General features: G+C 40.8%; 1 protein-coding gene across 3 annotated transcripts in view; it reads left to right on the forward strand.

Moving 5' to 3' along the window:
• Window positions 1–441: 441 nt before the first annotated feature.
• rxrgb (retinoid X receptor, gamma b) overlaps window positions 442–22482 on the forward strand; it is a 29801-nt gene continuing 7760 nt past the window's right edge. Inside the window, exons 1-2 of one of the 3 annotated variants that reach the window (XM_014333163.2) lie at window positions 442–472; window positions 21156–21391. In XM_014333163.2, coding sequence (XP_014188649.1) covers window positions 457–472; window positions 21156–21391 — 252 coding nt within the window. In that variant the 5' untranslated portion in view covers window positions 442–456. Of the gene's footprint in view, window positions 473–6704; window positions 6925–8836; window positions 12649–21155; window positions 21392–22482 lie in introns of those variants that run through there. The other 2 variants (XM_014333162.2, XM_005920874.3) reach the window with 2 other exon arrangements.

Below are 22482 nucleotides of genomic sequence, written 5' to 3' on the forward strand. Positions count from 1 at the left end.
GCCGAGGGACCCGTCGCGCAGCGAGCATGGGCGCGCAGCTGGGAATTTTATTGTAATAATTTATTTTATTGCTCTCTGATTCTCAAAACAGGAAAAAAGTAACAGATACACAGAACAGAAGACTGAGTTATAGCTATCTAAATGACAGTAAGCAAAATAAGAGATCTTAAAAGAATTACAAGTAAGACATGTATATATATAAATACACACACACATATATAGGAAGGAAAAATGAACAAAAACAACAACAAACAATGCGAGAGCGACAGTGACATTAAACAAAGACACTAAAAGTATTACAAATTGCAACCGTTTTAATGCTACTGGAAAATTTACATCGCAGCTTGTGGTTCCTAACTGCGCCACTAGGCAGCAGGATCGTACTGCAGGCTCCACGGTACGGCGTGAAATGTTTAGTGTTCAAACACTGATTTCTGTCGACACGGAGGAGCTGAGATGAGGCAGAAGTTGAGTAAGTCACTTATGTTAAGTTCTAAAGCAAACTAGTAATTTTAAAGACTGCACCTGCATTTCCGCACTTTTAAAAAAACCGAAAAAATCCTGTAGTGGCCGAATATGGTTAAATAAAGGTAATGTTTTGGCAAGGGGTCATAAGGGGTCATTTAAGAGACAAAAATATCTTGTTCATCAAAGTGTATATACAAAACGCAGTCTGCTTTGTGGTAGACACCAGTGTATTCTTCTCAGTAATTCGTCTTAGTTTAAAGTTCTTTACTTTAAGTTGACATCCACCGCCAGCTTTCTCGCTTTCCCCCCCCTTTTTTTGACAGAGAGGCAAGGCATTGGAACCTTTTGCCTCATGCACATGATGATGTTTCACCATGAGTCATTAAGGCCACATGCACATGGTAGTCACATGAGAGTTGTCAGAAACACAAAAAATAAGGTGAAAAGTGATATCTAATCAGACCAGATTTTCACTGATAGTTCCCATATGTTGGGTCTTATTGAAGCCAGAGTCAGTTTTGTGGGAGAGAAATTTAAAAAAAAAAACACACACACAAAGGTATTTTTCGAAGACAGATTCCTCAGTTTGGACTGGTCATTTTATCAGCTAGCTACTGATAGGGCAGTGTTCTTAAGACAACCAAACTTGGCTGTAATAATGGTCAGAGGAGGTGTGAATTGCATGGACAGAATCTATCCACTCTGTCCAATTCCTGGGGTTCTGTGCTGCTGTGCAGGTCCATTCTGATGTGAACTGTACTTGAGTGTCAGAGATTTCATCTTGGTGTGAAGCTTTTTTAAAAACACACATACACACCTTGACAGCTACACAACTCTTCACACAGATTATATCTGCTACAATAATAGCTGGACACGCATAGACTCTGCTAGATGTTAGAGTGCATTTTCAGTCCTAGTTCTGTAAGTGAAACTTTATTTTTAGAGGTGGACGTAAATCAGATCATATAAAATCATTCCAATTTTACAAGGGAAAAAAGCATGTTAAGACATTAAAAATGTGCTCTGCAAATATGGACAAGTTAAGGGTCATCAGTTCTGTAGCTAAACTCTAAGCAGTCCTGCATCAGAGATTTATGTATCGTTGAATAACGCGGGTAATTAATCAGCTCTTAAGAGTTATGTTTATAATTTGTGATTTTAAAATAACGCAGTCACTTTAAGTGACATTGTGCGCTAAAAATCAGCGGCAGGTGTACACTGGACTTAATCCTTCATGGGCATTTCAGGTCGTAGTGAGATTAACCTGAGGTGGTCTGGTTGATTCCCTGCTGGATTGGTTTGAAGCTTCTCTCAACAAGAAATAGCCACTGGTTTTAACCTAATACTTCAAGGTGGAGACTTACATTGAGGTCATCTACGTCTAAAAGTATATTGTGTTTACTTAGCAGGATATAGTTCTCTATGGTTCCAGTCTAGGGTTTTACCAATAACAGAACTCAAAATGCTAACTTTGTGGTGTCTTGATTATGGTAACAATGCAAGCATGTCTGTTTGGAGTCTGTGGACAGTTTGGGACTTCTAATATTGATCGTGAGAAAAGCCCCTGAGAGCCAGACACGAAGAGCAGATTAACAGGTTAACCTGATATGTTGGCTGAATGGTTTAACAGAACATTTGTGTAAAATGGATTAGAGGCTTTGGTCATATTGCTGCTGCTGTTGGTGTAAAAGCTGCTACAACACATCTCCTCCCTTTGTCTGAAATGCACCATTCATGCTGATGCTCTGCTAATTTTTTTTTAAAGTTTGAAACAGACTTAATACATTTTTTTTTTAAATATTCCTAGTAATTTTAAATGAACACCAGAGTAGAAATGATGATAATTAAGGGTGCCCTGTGTAAATTTGGGACAGGTAAAGCAGTTACATATATTTTATACAAATATGAACCGCTGATATAAACAGTGTATGTTGCCACTATAAATAACACACAGCAGAATAGGAACACTATGTTATTTGAATATTATGCCCACTTTAACACACTCACAACAAGCTTTTTTTGTTGTTAATTCTTCACAAAATCCCTTAGAATAAAACAATAACCCGTTATGAAACCAGTCTTTGTTACTTTACTATTAGCAGCCTGTGAAACACATACTTTGTTTCCATCTCTTGAGTTGAATTCATTAAAAAAAAAGCTAAAGACTGCACAACTTGACAGATATAAAATAGTACTTTTGCTCTATAAAAATAATTCCCACTGGCTATTAGAATTGCACAACGGGTTGTTATTGCAGCATGGTGTGCAATGTTTCCTTAAATCTGAGGAAAATGGACAAAGGAACAGTGGACCTAAAAAAAAAAAATCAGTACCAGAGAGATGCTAGCCATTCAGCTCATCCATGTACTGTTCACTGAAGGGTCACCATAAATGGTCTCAGTGGAGAAGTGGCTGTCATAAAGCCATTCTTAAGGAAGGGAAATGGGTAGAAAAGGCTGACGTATGCCAAAAAATTATTGAAGCAATGTAAGGTGACAAAAGTGAAACAAAAAACTGGAGAACTTTTCCTGAAGACTACTTAAAGAAATTACAAGAAAGCTTGCCTATGAGAGTTCAGGCCATGTGGAATAATAAAGGTGGTCATACCACATATTGACTTTCAGGCCTTTTAGAATTGCATAAACTCTGGTTTTGCCTTTATATACTTTATTTCAATTTATATTGAAACATATTTCAATAAATCATTTTAAGTGCTTCTAATTTCCCTAGCAACATAAAAGAAAACGAGGGTTAGCTTAGGATGTTTCACTGTACTGTAGATCAGTAAGTAGAAAAAAAGCCATTTTTTTAAGCAGAAAAGGTTTTCAGTCTGTGTTCTTGTCTCTCAGTTCATTTTCTTTTTTTTAAATGCAAGATAACAGTTTCCTCTCGTACTGCTTCCTCAAAACACTTTTGAAAACAGGGTTAAATAAACTCCATTTAGACCAATAACGGAAGATGTAGACCAGGGGTGTCAAACTCACATACACAATGGGCCAAAATTCAAAACTGGAACAAAGTCGCGGGCTAACGTTAATATTTATTGAAATATATTTATTCCTCCAGATATAAGAATGAATCTTTTCTTATGGACTCAAACACGTTTTGCTGAAAAACTGAATATAGAACAAGCAAAGCTTAATACTAAACAATACATATATTAGCTGTATAATACCAGTAGGCCAGCTCTAATAATAATTTGGTATGGCTTCGTGGGCCAAATGTAATTAGGCTGCGGGCCAAATTTGGCGAGAGTTTGACACCTATGATGTAGACGGTGCCCATGATTTCTCTAACAGGATTTTGCTCAGATGAGATGAGAAACAAGCAACAGAGCAAGACTCGAGTCAGATGACTTGATGACTGAAAAAGAAGAAAAAGTTGATTACAGCACGTTACTATACTCAATTTATTGGTTGTTTACAGTAATTTGTTACAGTTAATGCTTTGGTGGTTACATTCTGATGCTCTTGTTATTTGTCATGGTGGTTAAAGAGGTGAAACAACACACTATTGTTCACATGGACCTAAATGCTGTATAAGTAAATTTACATTTACTCATAAAAGGAGTATCTTGTTAGGAATGTATTGCTGAAACAAATAAACACATAAATAAAATAAAGACCACAGTGAGTGAACAAAGAGCCCCACGCTGGCCATGAGACGATGTAAACTTAATCAAGGAACCAAAAGTAGATGGTGTCATTTATTTGACAGCAGGCTTTAATTAGCATTTACCACAAAACAAATTCCTGTAAATGTGGCAGAGGCCTCATGCTTTGGTGAGTTAACAGCATGTTTCCAGTCAGGCTTTTCATGCCTAAAAGATAATTTTGCTGCCACTGAGTACATCTGTCACTTGATATTGAAATTGTGTCTACATATTTGATTGGGTTTTTGTGCAGTTGTAATTATGCACTGGTGTTTTATGAAAAGACAGCCATACTTTCCTCCTCTGTGGCCATGAGGAGAAGAACTTTACTTAGCAGTGAAAAGGAGCGAGAAAGTTGGGCTACAAGCCTCTTCTAAGCAAAGAGAAAAGCCCTTTTGCGAAAGGGACTTTGAGCTACATTTCATCTTTTGTCTGCCAGATTGATGAGCTATGAGATGGATGATGTTCTGTGGTGCTCTGTGGCATTGTCTTATCCCAACCCGCACAAAGAGGGAGAACACTTATCATCGCAGGCTTATGTAGGCTATTGAGCAGGGGGCAGGGGTTGTCAGAATGGTGAAGAGGGGTCCAGGAGGGTGGGGGTGGTGGAAGTCCCTCGGATAAAGCGTGATGGAGATGGGCTCATGGCTGCGGAGGCAGATGGAGAGAGTCATCTCCCATGACGACGCAGCTAGAACTTCCATCCCGAAGCCAGAGAAGGACACATGCAGAAAGGAACAGGGAAAATACAGGAAGCGGGCCAAAAGAATGGTGAAAGACTGAAAAAAATGAACGCACCTATAAGCTGGTGCTGTTTACATGAATGCATGCGAAGGGGTGATTAAAGGTGACTTAAACAGACGGTTTGGTTAAGGTTTCGGTTGGCCTCTTAGCTGCACTGTGACTTGTTAGCAGGTAGCCCAGGTTTGTCGAGCTTGGTTTAGGATTAGGCTTTAGGACAGTTTGGTGGGAATGGGGCTGTGAATACAAAGGGATTAGTGCAAAGGGTTGATTCGCTGAGTGGGCTTGAATGGGTGTGTGTGTGTGTGTGTGAGCAGGATGGGTGGGTGGGGAATGAGATCTGAAGTTGATGGATGGATTAGATGATCCCCAAAATAAAACATTAGGCAATTAAATGAATAAATAAATAAAATATGATGGATTAAAAAAAGGTTTTAAACTATACATGTGGATTTGAGCAGATTTTTATAATGTGAATTTATTTTTTAATAAAGCATAAAAACCAGTAGGAACATATGTTTTTAGAATTTCAAAATTTTCATTAAAGAAAAAAATACACACATAAACACACAGACTCTTATATCTATCTATCTATCTATCTATCTATCTATCTATCTATCTATCTATCTATATATATATAAATATAAATATATATATGTGTGTGTATATGTAATTCCCACGTCCCCCCTTTTTGAGCCAGAGTGCAAAAAAAGCCCTACAAAATCATTTCAATGCCTTGAACCATGTGCCACCATTAGGAACACACAAAGAGAGAGCTGACAAATGACCATTTTAATGCCTCTGTTTGACTTTAATGAATTTATATGTTATCTGGCCCTAATGGAAGGCTTCGCTGAGGGGCTGGCGCAAGGCCATAACAAATGAAAAGCTCTGATTAGTGTAGAATGAGCTGAGAAAAAAATCCCATTCATCTTGGTTAGCATCCTCCTGTGCTCTTTTATGGGTCGCTGTTACAAGGACGGGAGTGCCGGGGTGCCTGTCCTATTAGCGGGGCAGCCCAAAGGCCCGCTGAGTGGTCAGCGGCCGGGCGTTGACGGAGCGTCTGCCCGCTCTGCAGTTCAAGACTGTGAATGCCTCAGTGCGGCTTGACTCCTAAATAACCTTCTGAGGTACCGGGAGCTTCACCCCTACATGACCCCGCACTGTGAACAGGGGTGTGTGTGGGGGGGCTCCGGGGGGGTACCCAGACCAGGACTCACACTAACAATTAGGTAAACACTGGAGAGATCCCTTCACAGGAAGACGGCAGGAGATTAAAAAGAGTGTTTTGCATTTGGAATTGTTATAGGCTGTAGTCACAGATTTAATAGGCTTTAAGCAAAGCCAAATGAGATATTTAATTGGAGTTAATAACCTACCAAATACAGATTAAACCGGATAATTTAGGAGCTGGAAGCAGGTGTTTGTTTTTGGAGTTGTGTGTAGGCTGCAAATAATAAAGCTTTTTTTTTTTTTTAAATCGCATGATTTTATGAGAAGAAGGTAAAGAATCTGTGTCAGATAAGTACAGACCTACAGACTCTAAAGTCAGTGGAGCAATTATTTTAAAATATAAGGATAACGTTACCTATTGTATTTAAACTGGTTGTCATGCCCAAACATATCGCCTGTCATCAATAAATCCAGCTTGCATTCCCTTCCTAGACCGACTAGATTTATTTTCATTGGCCTATTAAAGATTGATCTGATTACGCTGCCTATAAATAGGAAGAAGACAACGTGTAGGCTGTAAAACACCTTATTTCTTTCTTTCTGTCGCCAAAGTAACATTTTACTGTGAAAATATTGCAACACAGTGTCGCTGCAGGAGAGATGTTTCGTCATGATCGTGTTGGAGCTTGATATCGACCACTGTTGTCATTGGGAGAAGCTCTGTTTTTGCCGCCCCCTCCCTCGCTGGGCCCCTGTGTAGAGCCGCCTTGCAGAGAGAGTTCAGTCGGGCTGGGAGAGGAATGTGCTGGGATGCGGAGCAGCACCGACTGTAGGAAATCGACGCAACAACTCGCGCAGTATGGACAGCAATGATCCATATCTACACCTCAGTGAGTACTCTTGAGTATTTTAGCCCGGGTCCGATCTTGCTGCGGTGCTCCCCGCGAAGCCGCTGCATTTTGTTGTGACTTCAGCGGCGAGCGCGTTTGTTTTATGGCGTCTTCTCTCTCCAGTCAGCAAGCGGTGCGCGAAAGTGCTCTCGGACTTTAACCACGAACTGCTGTGTGTGGATCCTGTTGTTACGCTTAAATAATCGCGTTAGAACAGCGCGAATTGAAACGAAAGATGCGGTCACTGCAAAAGTCAGGTGATCATGGCTGTGCCGGTCGGGCAAGGTCAGAGGTTGGCACTTTAATTGCGCTTATGTAATTTATGGTGCTTGTCGCGCGTCTCTTGCTAAACAGTTTGAGACAGAAACACAATTTATTGGTCTGGGTAGGTCGTCAGATCCAGAGAGGGGAAAAGCGTTCAACTGCGCAGAGGAATGGCGGATTTCCACTGATAAACAAACTTATAGGCTCCCTCTTTGTGGTAGAAAGGAGTGCAGCGTGCTAGACGCGCCCTGGTCACCGCCGTGGCCATATTCAACTGAATGACAGCGTGATGTGATTTTGCTCAGTAAAGCTGAAGTCTGATCTGACTCGGTGACTTTGCCCTTGAACCAGTGGATTGGATTTGTTCTGTTATCCTTCTTGTGGCCGCTTAAAATCATCTGAGACAAGGAAATAGGACGTCTTGGAGCAACACGTGGGACACACTACTTACAGAAATATCCTGTGCCATTTAAGTGTTTAGTTGAAACCAAATGTGGTCTAATAGGCTTGCACATATAGTCTCATTAAGTCACACACACTTATCCTTAAAATCTAATAGCAGGCTAACTCTTTGAAGGCAAAACTGTACCGCCTGTTTATGCTATCACAGATATCTTTGCACCATTTGGAGGGGCTGAGTATTGTTTCCATAATGAATGTGGCTCCCAGGGGAATGACATGACATCTGGATAGGAGAGTGTGTTGAGAGAAACCCACAGTGTACAGAAGTAATGGAGCAGTCCCTCAGGGCTAAACTCTTTCTTCTTTCTCTTTAAAGATCTGTTATGATTGGGCAGTAATGGCATCCTAAGATTTAGCTATTAATAGATATTAGCCAATCGTGTTTCTGCATTGAAGTTCCACGGTGCGATTTAAACACTGTTCTTTTCCAAAACTGCATTGGTCTTTGTTTAAACAGAGAGTCTGTTCTCCACAGTAATGCTGCTGTAGCATTACTCACTACCCGCAAAGGCTAGAGGTCTGTCTTAAACGCGAAATAGTCATAATTTTTGGTATGAAAAAATGTATTATGAATAAATCTTAAAGTAGTTCTCATAAACCAGGATTAGCTGAATCCTCCTCTTCTGGTGCATTCGCTTTTGAATGTTGGTAGTAAAGCCGCAGAGCTAAATGAAAACCACAACCACTGAAAGTCATTCCAACTCTTGTTTTGTCTATGTGTTGGCTCACAGCTATGATTTAGGATGCACCAAAGCACGTACGAAAACAGAGCCATAAACAGTACTTGTATTCTGACTTGAAAATGGTCACCCTTTGTAATCTGTCAGGAGCGTGAAGCTGAGGCGAAGCAGTGTGGAGTCAAAAAAAACACTCTGGTGATTATGTGCAGATTGCTTCATGATCCACCTCTTCCTCCTCTTGGCTTTTCCCAGACTTGTTATGTTTCAGCAGGTTTGATGCAGGCCTGCTCGGAGCTTAAAGTAGAATCAGCATTTTTTTTCTCTCTCAGCACTTCAGCATTTTTTTATTTTCCATCAGTGGAAGTGATTCTAGACAAGCTGATGAGCGCGTATTTTGGGAAATTTGACGGTGAGAACTTATTTGGCTCACACAACAGGGAGGTCATGACAGAAAGAAGAACTGGATTGAAACCAGGGTGAGGGGATGGATGGGGGTGAGGGGGGTGGTTTGAAAACTCATCACTTCCTAGGGATCAACAGTTGACCTCCCAGTGCACGCACAGACAGAAGCAGGAGGACATTCACACACCCATGCCTATTCTTCACAGCTGCGCAGTAGCTTGTATGAGTAACTCCTTTACAACAGACTGTGACCGTGATGGCACGTGACTTAAAGAATGTGAGTTTTACCTTTTGACTGTCAAGTCCCCGCAGTAATAAAACCTCCTCCCCTCCCACTGCTGCAGAATTAAATACACCACACAGGTAGAGAAGGTGTGGCTCTTTGCAGGTATTTGCTCAAGGATCCCATAGCTTGAGACATGCAGTACCCCTGTGTTCACACATTCATTAGCACACAATACCTACAAAAGGTTTATTTTCAGGCACTTTTTAAGTGCGCGTGTGCGTATTTGTGTTTCCGCGTAAAATAGTCAGCTTGCCTTGATTGTGTGTTTGAGTGGGTGCCAATTGTGAGAGCAGGATGAGGGAAAAGAGGGGGCAAAAAGAGGCCATTCTCTGGGCTAATTGCCAGTAATTAGTCATTAGTGAAGAAGGTCAAATCCCTGATTTAATTCCAGCTTTAATCAAGCAGAGAACCTTCAAAGGCTCACGTGCTAAAGCAATGTTTAGTTATGAGATGCATTGAGCTATTTCTGATTTCAACAACCTATCTAATTTGAGTTTTTAATTTGTTCACTGCTTGGAAGGCATCTTAACATCTGGCTCCTTTTTCCATCTGATATTCAATAAATTGTCATTTCCTGCAACAGCACTTCTCAGTGTGTGCAAGCTTTAAGTTGCACCTGCGCACACAGAACTAAAGCTGTTGATGCATCTGCAATATTATTCCTAGAGGGAACATTACTTGATTACTTAATTGATAGAAAACTGTTTGCCAGCAGTGCTACTATTAGTTTGAGAAATGCAGAGTGGTTCACTCTTACTGCTCTGCTAAAAAGGCTGGAGTGCAGTGAATAATAGTAATAAATATATGGAATCAAATAAGAATTAGAAAATAGTCACACAGGAAAATATTTGAGGATTCAGTTGTGAAAATGCAGTAATCTGCTTGTGGATTTGTGCAGTTTTTTTTTTCAATTTAATTTAAAAAATGCTAAATGTGTGTTAAAATCTTCCACTGGAAATAGGCCAAACATTCCCTAGTTTACTACGTGCATGATGTGAATTATTTCTTTGTTTTGTCTTTCTTTGTCATTCATAATTGCAGTTAAGTATTTACTGGTATTTGCACAAAACAGGCAGTTAGAAGCCATAACCTTGAGTTCTAGGCACATTTTTAGACAGAGTTGTAAACTGACTCTGTAGGCAAAGGTGCTGGAAGTTTCTTAGCTTTACATTTGTAGCCCCAAGTTCTTCTCACCAATCACGTTCAGGCAACTTTGTTTGCATTTCAATAACTTTTAAACATTTTCTTCAGTTGTGTGCATACAATCACCTGTGAAATGAACAGGAAGGTTTGACCCGGATTTCCAGTATCCGCTGTTTGGATATCCTCGCCACACAGGAAGCTGCGAAAATTGGCCGTTGGCTTTGCAGGCCAAGTCGGCAGACTAGCTGATGTGTTCCCATGTTGACAGAATAATGTATGTGGAGTCGGTTCCAAAACAAGCACAGGCTTTGAAAGTTTAAGCACTGTGGAACTCATTTATACTATTATAGGAGTGTGATTAATGAGCCCAAGTTCATAACTCAATAGATGCTAGTTTGACTGACCAGCCAAAATATTTCTCATGGTGCTTTTTTGTCCTGTGGGTGCACAAATAGCAGCAACAGGTAGCAGCTAAGAACATTAGATCTCATTAAACCTCTCCATGAAGAACATGCTGGAAACCTCGCTTGGTTATTTTTAATGCTTTGAGAGTGCCATTTTAGTGTGCTGCTCCTGTCTCACTTCTACAGAGCATCAACATGTAGCAGAAGCACACATTAATGTAGCATAATTTCCCTTCTCTTTTCTGCTTTTCCACTGTATTTTCCTATAAATGTCTACACAGCTGAATATGCCACATGATTATGTCCTCAGTGCTGTCAGAAATCACTACCGGCAGGGAGAGCAGGCCATAAGGAAACCTTTCTCCTGAGGGGACAGTACGCTGATTACATTATTAGAAGTTTAGATTTAAGAATGTAGCCTAAATTTAGGGCTGCCAATTATCTTCTTCCCGCGCCTTAACAAACCATAATACATCTGTGATTACTAATTATGGCTCTCGGGGTTAATTTCATGTATTTTATGTGGGCCATGACACACTAATATAACACAGCGTGCTTTTCAGAAGGATTGCATTATTTTAATTTCTCCCTCTGGGATTTCTTAAAGAGACGCTAGCGTTTCTCCTCTTCCGTCATGCTCTCCTCTTATGTGTCGGGCCGCTGAGTCACGGGAGGAGGACAAAGCCAAACGAGTGTCACTGAGAGTATATGGTTACTAGTGGTTCTCCTTTAAACACTGTGTAGTCGATCCAATCACTTGCTGGGTAGTCTGCGCAAGAAGGCTCTGAGTTGCGTAAGGCAAATGGATGGACACAAGAAATGGGAAGTTTCTGGTGCCATATCTCAGTTTGAATATCTGAAGAAGGATAAATTAGAAGGAACACTTTAACATTTACGGGTTGGTCTATTTTGTGGTGATAATAACATGTTGCCTTGCCTCTGTCATGCATATTTTTAAGTCTAAAAATTATTACCTGATTTAAAAGCCTGCTATAGTAGACGCAGTCTTCCACCAAGGGTTACTTTTGCAGATCAAATCCATCTCTGCACGGTTTATTTAGCTTCCCTCAGGATTTCTCATGTATTGTTCCTCGCTGCCTTTAAGTTATATTTTTGGCCTGTGTGTGCATCTGGATTTTCACTTTGCCCTGTGTTTTCCTGGCTATCCTAGAGCACCTAAAAAAGACAATTCCTCACTTCCTGGAATGCTATCACACTTGTTAAACACACGAACATATTCACAGAGGCGACTCAACTGAACATGCTGCTAACAATACCTTTAAGCTTGTATGCTGGCACAGTTATTTCACAGCGTGATATGGTGTGAAGTTATTTTTGGCAAGACAAAATAGAACTTCAACCTCTGACCACTTCTTGTCACCCACTCAACACATGTCATTTATAAAACCTGCAAAGCAGAAAGAGAATTTGTGATAAATGCTTAAAAAAAACAAGGAGAACGTAGTGAAGAAATGTCACTGACATATAATAACCTTTGGACTGTATTAGTGTCTTCATACTGTCTTCCCTTGCTCTTTAGCCCTGAACCCTTTTTAGAGGAAGTAATTGGAAACGTCTGGTTGTACTGTACTTTTAGACAACCCCTTCCACCATGACCTTCCCCAACCGCGCCCCCCTCTGGCCAGACCTCCTGGTTGTACCACTACAACAGGTGTTTCTGTATAGATAGAGGGGGAGATAAAGAGAGAGGAGAAACATGAGTTGAGTGGGCGGTAGAGGAGCTGATTTGTGCTGCAGTCGGGCAGCAAACAGTTCCTGTGGGATTGATCTCTGGGGAAGGATAATCTGGGTAATCCTATAACCGGCGCTGTTGGACTCCGCCTCTTTTGCTCTTCACGGAGGCCCCCCCCATCCCTCCCTCTACACGCCGACCCTTCCGTCCCGTTCTTCTCTGAAAAGTGCTCGATTGAGCATCCACCAAGCCAGCACTTTGAGTCTGACACCTGGTCCTGAGCGACTCGTGTTCTTCCAGCGCTACCATTAGGGCCTGAAGACATGTGGCATCCAGTGGCATCACCTGGAAGTGGGGGCAGCCCTGGAACGGAAATAGGTTATGGTCACTGTGAGTAGCTGGGTTTTGTTTTTAGTGTGTGTGTGTGTGTGTGTGTGTGTGTGTGGAATCATTCCGATGCAACGCGTCTCTTCTGTGGGTTTCAACAGAAGTGAAGCTTGAGCACGAAAAGCTAGTGGTGCACAGATGCATTTGAGTAATGCCTCTAATCCCTGTGCACTCTTTGATGAAGTTATTTTGAATTTCTTTCTTCCGGGGAGAAACCAACAACTCTCATGGCAATTGCATCTGCAGATCGTTAAACCCGTTTTTTTTTCCTTTTATATATTCTTCTCTCACCCATGTTGTATATATCCCTCGCTAAAAAATAACGAAACATTTAATTATTTTTTTTAAACAAGGAACTGCATCTTTAAATCTATTTCCAGGATATTCTCTGCTAACAGATTAGTTCCTGTTTTTATCATCACTGGGTCATTTTAACAAGTTGTGGCAGGTACAAGGTTTTCCAGTTGGAGATCGGGATCTAGAACTAGTGACTCACTTGAATTCTCAGATGAGTTCAGCGGGGTTGTCACTCAGTTTAAAAGGATGCTTCCAGCTCTCTTTGCCTTGTCCTTCACTGTCTCTTTATCTCTCAACACTTGTCCCTTCCTGTTAGCCCTCTTCATCACGCTTTCTTTCTCCATTTGTGTCACACTGCCTGTCACCTTTCCATCAACAGCCTCAGTGATGTGTTTGTTTCCTTTTTTCTTCTGTCTATCCTTCCTGAAGAGGTGTGGAAAGCATTGGTGTGAGCCATTAAGTGGCTTCTCTGTCTAGAGAATATGTATATCTGCAAATTGTGCATTTTAGAGCACCCTCGTGTTTTTGAGTGTCCTTGAGAAACAAATTCTCCTGAAAATACTAAAGTTGTTCAGTGGATTTTCTTGGCCTGGGTGGAAGTATGGTCTGAGGACAGCAATATAGTCTAATACAGACTTTCAAACCTGGCAGTCCAAGTGTTTTATGTTCATGGTTATGCTTATTATTGGCTCTTTCTGTTCTGATCATTCATTAAAAGCACCGCAGGACATTCGACAAAGCTGTGATTAAATCCATATTATGCTGAGCTTCAGCTATGTTGATGAAATACAGTGTTGCCTATTTAGTATCAGGAGCAAATCAGTAAAACTTAAACAAACAACAGGACTATAGCTTAATAAATGCTGGCAGTTTTGCATGTTTTTCAACAGTCCAGTATAAATTGATAGATGTGGCATTAAACCGGAGCCACCATATGGTTTCATAATGAGTTTCCTTATCTGAAAAAGCGATTAGTTTATAGGAACTTTTAAAGCAACCAAGCACTGGGTTTAAATAAATTTGATTCCATGCTACCTTTAAAGATATTTCTGTTATTTGATTTTCACATTTTAGTTGCTTTGGCAATGTGGAGTAAATCATAGCTAAGAATAATTTGTAGAAGATTAAAGGAAAATCGTCAAATGCTGCTTGTAGTTAAAGGGGTACGGTGTAGTTATTCTGAGGGAGCGAATCCTTCTTTTTGAAAACTTTATTTTGTTGTGCTAAATGTGCTACCTCTTAGCATCATGTCCGAATAACCAGCAGCTTGCCTGACTTTAGCAGTTAACTTAAAGCAAAGCCGTTAGCATGGCTATGGCTTAGAAGCTTAATCCTATCACTACCTCGCTTCTTGTCATTTAGCATTTTTCTTCTCATTTCCCGATTGGTCTTTTTATGTTTCTGTATATGACCACCAGGAACACATTGTTTTTCATGTGATACGGTACCCCAAGACCAGACTGTCTGTGTTCACTCTAGCTGCTAAGCTGGTGTAAGTCCGACTGTCTTTCTAGGATCCAGAAAGCTGGTGTAAGTGTCGTCCTCTTTCTAGGATCTGTCTTCAGTTCACGAGGTCAGGTCGGCCTGGTCGCAGCATGAGATGAATGGGTTTGTGTGTGTTTTGTGTGTCCGTGTGTGCATGTCAACAGCACATGGCTATATCTCCATTGCCCCCTGTAACAGTGAATGACTACTTCTAGGAACTAATTTGAGTTACCTCAGCAGGCGAAGCCAAAAGGGCGGATGCCCGATTTGCATTGGGACTTTCGGCCCAGCTGTTTGTTTGTTTTCCAGGACTGCTTGGTCAGCCTGTTCTGTGTTAGCTCGTGTTGTTTAAGTTCCAAACTTTTATCACTTGCAAAACAGTCTTTATCTTGTCCCTGTCTCAGTTATGGGCTCATCGATTCTCTGTGGGCCTGTGTTTAAAAAAACCCCCAAAAAAAACAAAAGTGGCAGGTCTGTGTTTGATTTAAGAGAACTACAAATGTGGTCCGCCTGTGGGAAAACAATATATGTACTTTCCAAACAATTTGCTTTGCTTGTATGAATGCTTGCTATAGTGAAACTGAAAGAAAATAGGGAAAGAGTTTATTCCTCTTCTGTTCAGAAGTATATTTGATTTCACTGGAGGGTTTCACAGGGCAGAATTTGGGGTCAGAGAGGTTTGCTATCTGAAGCCTTTATGTTGTCACAGCCGTAAGCCTCTATGGACACAACTTTTCCCCCCCACACTTTTCTTTATGTTTCCAACAAGACAGGAATGATACACAGCTGTAACATCTGTTCTGCTGGTAAAATGAGCGGTATTAATTTTGGCTGACAAAGCAGTACGAAAATGGAACAGGTGTCCTTGAAGCAGCTTTGGACAGAGTGCTGTTTATGTAACAGTGGACTGTATCTTTATTTTCTATCACCAGCAACCATTCGTATCTCCTAAAATCACAGCTGTGCAGAAAATAAACAGGGGCTTTTCTCAACTCATGATCTAATGTCCTCGCACAGGCGGGGCGATTAGGAGTGTGTGGTGGTAGTGTTAGTGGAGTCATGAGGGCTGGGAAGAGAAGGAGAGCAGTGCCCTCCCCCAGCCAGCCATCCAGCCAGCCATCCGTTGCTACCTTCTTCCTCCCTGGGTCTATTCGGCTCTCAGTCCCCTCCTCCCCGGGCCTCCCACCTTCTTGACAGCTGGCCTGCTGAGCTGCACATACTTACCCGGGGATAAGAGGATTTACTGACACAATTGATCAGATATCAACCTCATTTAGTCAAGAAATGAATGTTAAAAGGGTGGTGATTTTTATGCTGGTGTGTGCAGACAATTTGAGGGGGGGTTTCCCCCCCTCTTTTAGTGTGAGCGAGTATGTGCGCATGCAAGGAGTGAGTGTGATGGTTTGCAGCCAGCGCAAATGAGCCGGACTGGCAGCGCGGAGATTTCTTAATTACATGTTCACTGAATCTAATGAGCTCCTCAGGCTGTCCGTCTGATTACTTTAGGATGCATTCTGTTCTATGTCATTTGGTCACGGCACTGTCATCTACAGACTTGAACTCATTTTGCATAAAAACACATATAGAGTAGACGGTTATTGAACGAATCCATGCACATGCTGAGGATTCCTTTTTGTTGGGGTTCATGTGATAGATATTGAAGTTTATGTTGTCATTTAGGAGTGCTGCTCCTGCTGCTCCCACCCCGTCATCCCCTCACTGTGCACTCCCAGTGCTGGTCTGCTCTCCAGACGGGAGATATTATTAGTTTGGTCTTATTGAATTACTACTCAGTGCAGCGCTCCATCCAGTTACAACCCAGTAATTAACTGCAAGGGATTTAGAGGGTTTGTGGTTTGTGATGTTTTTTTTTTAAACCTGTTGATCATCAGATCAATGTGATGTATTTGTGGCTTTGGGTATTCCTTCCTTTGGCTTTCAAAGTAAATATGATCATCTGACACAGCAGAGGCAGTTTGATGAGGATGTTTGAATCTTTTGCATGCAAGGGAACAGAATAATGTGATGTTGTTAAGCTCAGTAAAGGTCATATTAAGAATTATTGTTGTATTCACTGGTCTGGTTAAGTGGTTAGTCTATAAAAATGCCTTGGAGGCAAAAAGTACTAATCCCAATTTTCCAAAGACTACAGCAAAAAGAGTCAATCTTGATGTGTGTGGACATGGTTGGCACGGGTTAGTTTAATATCACACTACCGCGATTGGTTTGTTATTGTTGATAACTGTGCAATCACTCTACATTCAAAGATCTTTCAAACACAATAAGCATATCAAAAGGGAGCTAATATGAAAATAGGCTGATGTGCTGTAAAACTCTATGGGTTACATTTCTTGCTAAAAGTAGCTGTGATTTACACTGGGTCAATTTTTAGGAGCCTTTCATCGCAAAGTCAGATCAAGCTGCATTTTAGCAGGTTATTGTGCGAGTCCTGCATCCGCCCTCAGTGCAGTAATTTCTGGGAACGATCAGTAGAGACCTGCGCTGCTGCAGACAGAAAACTCTTTTGAACTTGGCTCAGGAGTTTGGTAACAAGTGACCTTTGATTTGCGACACTAGTGTTCAAAGGTGCCCTTCACTGCTCTGTTTGCTCTCAGATAGATGCTTGAGCTGCTGAAGCGTTGCATAGGTTTAGGCAAGACTGAGAGGGAAAAGTTAAAATCAAATATAGTCTGTGCATTTAAGAGTCTTTGCTGTGCAAGTGACTTAGATTGGACTGCCAGTTGAGGCGGGTCATTCAAGGATAGGCTTCTTTGAGCCGCTCGGGGCCCATTTGTGCTTCCTCCACTGAGCATGTTGGCCTTCTTACACACGGACACAAAACGCGCACACGCCCTTCCCAAAGCATGCTCACCTCTCGAGCAATTCCCTTTTAGGCATCCCACCAGCTGACTGTCCATGTGCTTTTCTTTTCCCCTGTGTAATGCAGCCACGAACACACTCAGGTCTGGGCGAAGATTTGTCGTTAGTGTTGTGTCAAACATTTATGTTGTTTTTCAGAGTTTAAACGGACCCTGTCTCCAGACAAGCAGGAAATCTGAACATTCAGGTCACAAATAGAACTGCACCGATCTATCCACCGATCTACCTGCTTTACTTTTCATTTTTCTCCATATTTTCATCCTCATTATCTTTTACATCTAGTCTTGTTGGTCTTCAGAGCATGTTGCTAAACTATTGGCTGCTGGAGTACCCTGTTGCCATATCTCCCACTCTATACTAGAATAGAATGGATCTTTATGAACCCCAAAGGGAATTTGTCATGCACATAAAAGAGGGGCCATTGCACGAAATCAGACACAGAACATGTTGTACAGTGGACGTCTATTACATAAGAGTGTTGATTGGATGAAAATGCACTCGGGAAAGTTGGGAACACTGCCACATAGTTGAATTTCAATCTATGTAGTGCATTTTGTAACAGCCTGGAGTGTGAAGTATATTTCTTTTATCCATTCAGCTCTGTGGGAGAGAGAGGAAGGCCCCAATCCATTTCTGCCTGCCAGGGATCACTCGTGGAGGGCTGGAGAAAGTGGGCGAGTAAAGAAGGGGGTGGAGGATATAGTTTCACTGCTAAACAGGAAGTTGCACAACATCTGTTCCTTTGCGTACAGAGAGGGAGTGAATGGCCAGCTGTGTCTTACTGTGCGTCTTTGTGCAGAAAGTGCTGCGTCCAGCCCGACAACATGACATTATTCCCTTTTTCACAATTTCTTCATATTTCAGCGCAATGGTCTTTCATTACTCAGTCACCATTTCCTTTAATGTGGCATAAGTGGGTGCTAAAGGTTAAATATCACAGCAACATTTCAAAACTGTTTCAAAATGTTTGACAAGTTGCTCTGAGTAAAGCCTTAAAACTGAAGTCACAAACTTTTTCAGGTCTAAAAGGTCAAAAACAAATTGTGACACAGTTTTTCCCCCAGAGTCAGATAAACAAACAGATTAGCAGCATTAGCGTTTAGCAATTTTGACACATTTTTATCAGATCAGATAAGGAAAACCAAGTTTAATTTATATTTGTGTGTTCCATTTCAAGTCAGTGACAACGTTAGTAAAGGGGCCTGCAGAAAAAGCGATGACAGCAATGAAATTCAAAATAAATAAGATGATGCGAACTTCAAAAGCAGAGATTAGAAATCATAATTACAGACCAAACCATATGTATAGGATGTTTTCATTCAGTGGGAGCAGGAAAACTCTTGTTTTAGGCTGATATTTTTGGTGAAATCTAAAATGCACTAAATAAATTTAAAAGTCAGGAAAAAGAACATGCTTTTGAAAGAGTGCTGACAAGTACATACAATTCAGATTTTGTGTAATTATGACATACAGGAGGAGCTGAGATGGCTCTTTAGATTTAAGATTATCACACAGACTAGTCACAGCGAGGTCTAGGTCATAGCTGATCCTTTTTTTTTTAACTGTTGATTAGTTGTCAGAATCTTTTCTGTGGTAAATCATTCTTAAAATGGTGAAAATGTCCCTTTCCCTTCTTTTAAATCTTGCAAGATTTTTCTAGATGTCTTGTTTTGTCTGGTCAACAGTCCCGCAATCCTTGGACATAATCAGTTTACTGTCACATAAGAAAGGGGGAAGCATCAGATTCTTCACTTTTGAGAAGCTAGAACCTGCAATTTATTGTGTTAAATGAGACTTCACAATAAACCAAGCAAACAAATCGACTCATGGAGCTCTTGCTGCCCGGCTAATCTCCAGCATCTCAAGGGTCATGCTGTAGTCACGCTGTTTTTGACTCATGATTTTAATTGATCACTAGCATTTTCTTGTTATTTACAGTATTTTTAGCAACTCAGATTTGTTTACAACCATGAATCTCTACTAAATGAACTTTCAAGTGATAAAAAACTCCATTATCATCTGTTGGAAAGTGCACAATCCATAATCATCTTTTAAACTTTTAAGTTAAATAAGTGTATTTTTTGACATTGGAGATCTAGGTTATTAGTAGTTGTGACAAAAAGACATCAAGCCCTCCCTTGGGGCTCTCTCCGGGCACCCGGTTCGGCTTTGATTCAGGAAAAAAAAGACCTTTGAAGATTATAAGAAACCCAAAACACAGGTGCTGTTCATTGCGTGTCTGTGCAATCATGCCACAACCCAGCTTTATAGACACACACGGGACACAAGAATGTGACATTTAACTAAGAACAGTGGTGCAAAGCCCAGTATCACGCTGAGTTTGTGTGTGTGTGTGTGTTTGTGTGTGTAAATGGAGGCAGGGGATATACACTGACAAAAAAGCCAAAACTTCTGCAGGCTTATCCAAATATTTATGTGCATATGGTGGTCTGTCACTCTTCATCAGTAGCATTTTACTCAAGAAAGCCCAGTTTTGTTCGCGTCGTTGAGTCATCACCATTAGCCCAGAGGGGTACTGCTTATTGCGTCTGTCTGTATTATGATAGCCTTTGGCATTTGTGTAAAGATGTGTCTTGGTCTCTTGCTCATACACACCATATGTATTTGATGGTATTTGCTGAATTTGTATTACTTGCAGCTACAACACATGCATGAAATTACACACCATGCCCTGTTACCCAGCTGACTGACAGCTTTTCTAAGTAGGTCATCTATGTAAATGCCAGCCTGTCAGTTTACATCAATGGCCGCTGAGCAAAGTCAGCATCCTGTGACCAAAATCAGATGGGCTTCATTCTGTGTCGCTAAATTTACACTCCAAAAGGACACATGGCACCACTGGCCAACAATATATAACCCAAACCTGGATTCTAATTAGATAACATCATCATTTTGTCAGTTGCTAGACTTTACGTTTTAAAGTGTGATTATTTAGTGTATCCATTCATGTGGAACCTCTAAACTGTTTCGAACCTTGAAGCTAATTTTTATACAAATGTATCAAATGACTAATGGTAATGTAGAGACGTCCTTTTTGAACAATCCACTGATTTCCGTCATCTGACTGTAGAGCAACATCCTGATCATCAGTTTGGTTTTATCCTCCACAACTTTACTGTTCAGCTCTTCGTTCTATAAATATTGTTTCAGAAAAAAAACACTGAACACATCGGCTCAGTACCAAATGACAAACTATAGCGGAGCCAGATTTATTTAGTTTTTCTCCAAGTTGGTGGAGACTTGATAGCTAACAAGGGTTTGATGTGGTTGAATTTTATTTTAATTTATTCGCCTCTGTTTATTAGTTTTATGTCTATTGTATCTGTGATTCAGCAAATCTGTGGTGTCGAGTTCAGCTTCATGAAGTCAGACAAGTCGGTATTGGTTTCAAACTTGTTACACTGTCACCCAATACCCCGAAAGTCATGCATTTTAGATTCAAGCAGTTTATTTTGGATGCAGCTAAAAACTGGCCTTGGGTGGATATTTTGATTTTCGTAATACACAAAATTCCCAGATTAATAGGTCCTTCCTAGGACCAAAGTTAGCAGAGATACAGTACTGGGTTATATAATGTTTCTGTTATTCTGCCGCTGTGTATATACATAAATATTAGAATCGCCTTTGAATAGTCTGCTGTTCAAGTGGCTTTAGATAGTGCCTATGACAAGCAGTGTCTGCTCAAAGTACAACTTCGCAAAGAAAGCATGTGTGGTAGCATGGATGCATTTGTTTGTTTAGGTGTACCTTCCTAATTCTTTTATTCCTAACTCCTAAATCCAAAGTATTTGCTTGTTCTTTTCAACATGCACCTTCTTCCTTTCCAGACTCTACAGGGCCGATGAGTACAGCCCACACCCACCCCCCTTTGATGGGCAGCATGGTGGGTCACCCATCAGTCATCAGCACCTCCAGGCCCTTACCGTCCCCCATGTCCACCTTGGGCTCACCAATGAACGGCCTGGCCTCTCCCTATCCAGTTATTACATCTTCCCTGGGCTCGCCCTCTGTATCGCTGCAGTCTACTCCCAACATGAACTTCGGACCACTCAGCAGTCCACAGGTGAGACATGTGGGGGTGTTTGGTCGTCAGAAGATAACAATGAATTGTTATTTCCCTAAATGGCTCGAGTATAAAGTTGCTTTTATGTATCCATGAAATTATCATGACAGGATTTTTTTTTTTTTTTGCAATTATATTTGAAATGTTTGTTCTTCTTTCACCATTCTCTGTCAAAGCGAACTCTTAAGGCAGGTAAGTAAAAAAAAAAAAAAAATGCACCACTCAGAACCCCATTTGGAAATACCAGAGAATGTGTTTTGAAGCAGAGTTTGTGTGTTTTAAGGTAGTGAAGAATGCAAATACTACTTGCTAGAACTGTTACTTTTGGCAAGGTGCACATGTATTAAATAACATGTTTTTCAGTGGTCATGTGCCTTTATTGCTTGGGATCTCCTCCAGCAGACAGGACTTTGAAGGTTAGCCATATCCAATGTGTTTGGCAGGCATAGCTTGGCTTTACTCTCACTCTTTTACCCTTCTGCTGACCTTTAAACTTTTCTCCCTAAAGGTCATCCATGAGTTCTGAATTACTACACTCATAGAAGTGGACATATAAGACACAGTATGACTATTAGCCCCTTAATGGATTCCTGAAAGACGGAGAAAGGGCAGCCTAATTTTTCCTGGTTTCTCCTTCTTCCTTTGCGGATATTTCTATTTATTTGTTTTACTTTTATGTGCTCATTTAGGCATATACTAATAATACCAAGGCTCTTTACGTCACAGGAGCTCTGTTGCACTTTTTAAGCTCAGTGATTTGACAGTCAGCCATACAAACAGAAACAAAGATGTTTGGATGCACATGGTGCTTTCAAGGCTAGATTCAGGACCGTGCTGTTGGGAATAGCAGGCGATGATATACATTTTATGATAGAGATTTTGGCTTTTTTGCTGCATGCCAAAAACAAAGCTGCTGGCAGGTTTTTTATCATGTAATGTATGTTTTTCATGGAGTGAAGATTACGAACATGACAGTGTTAGCAACATGGGGCAACATGAAATCATTATTTTAATTACAAGGAGAAATGATGTGTAAATTTGATTTATTTGGATGATTGTGACTGACTTTGTTTTACATCATCACATTTGCT

Source organism: Haplochromis burtoni, unplaced genomic scaffold (assembly GCF_018398535.1).
Source record: "Haplochromis burtoni strain Fernald_Lab_line unplaced genomic scaffold, NCSU_Asbu1 Contig_42, whole genome shotgun sequence".
NCBI classification, from domain to species: Eukaryota; Metazoa; Chordata; class Actinopteri; order Cichliformes; family Cichlidae; genus Haplochromis; species Haplochromis burtoni.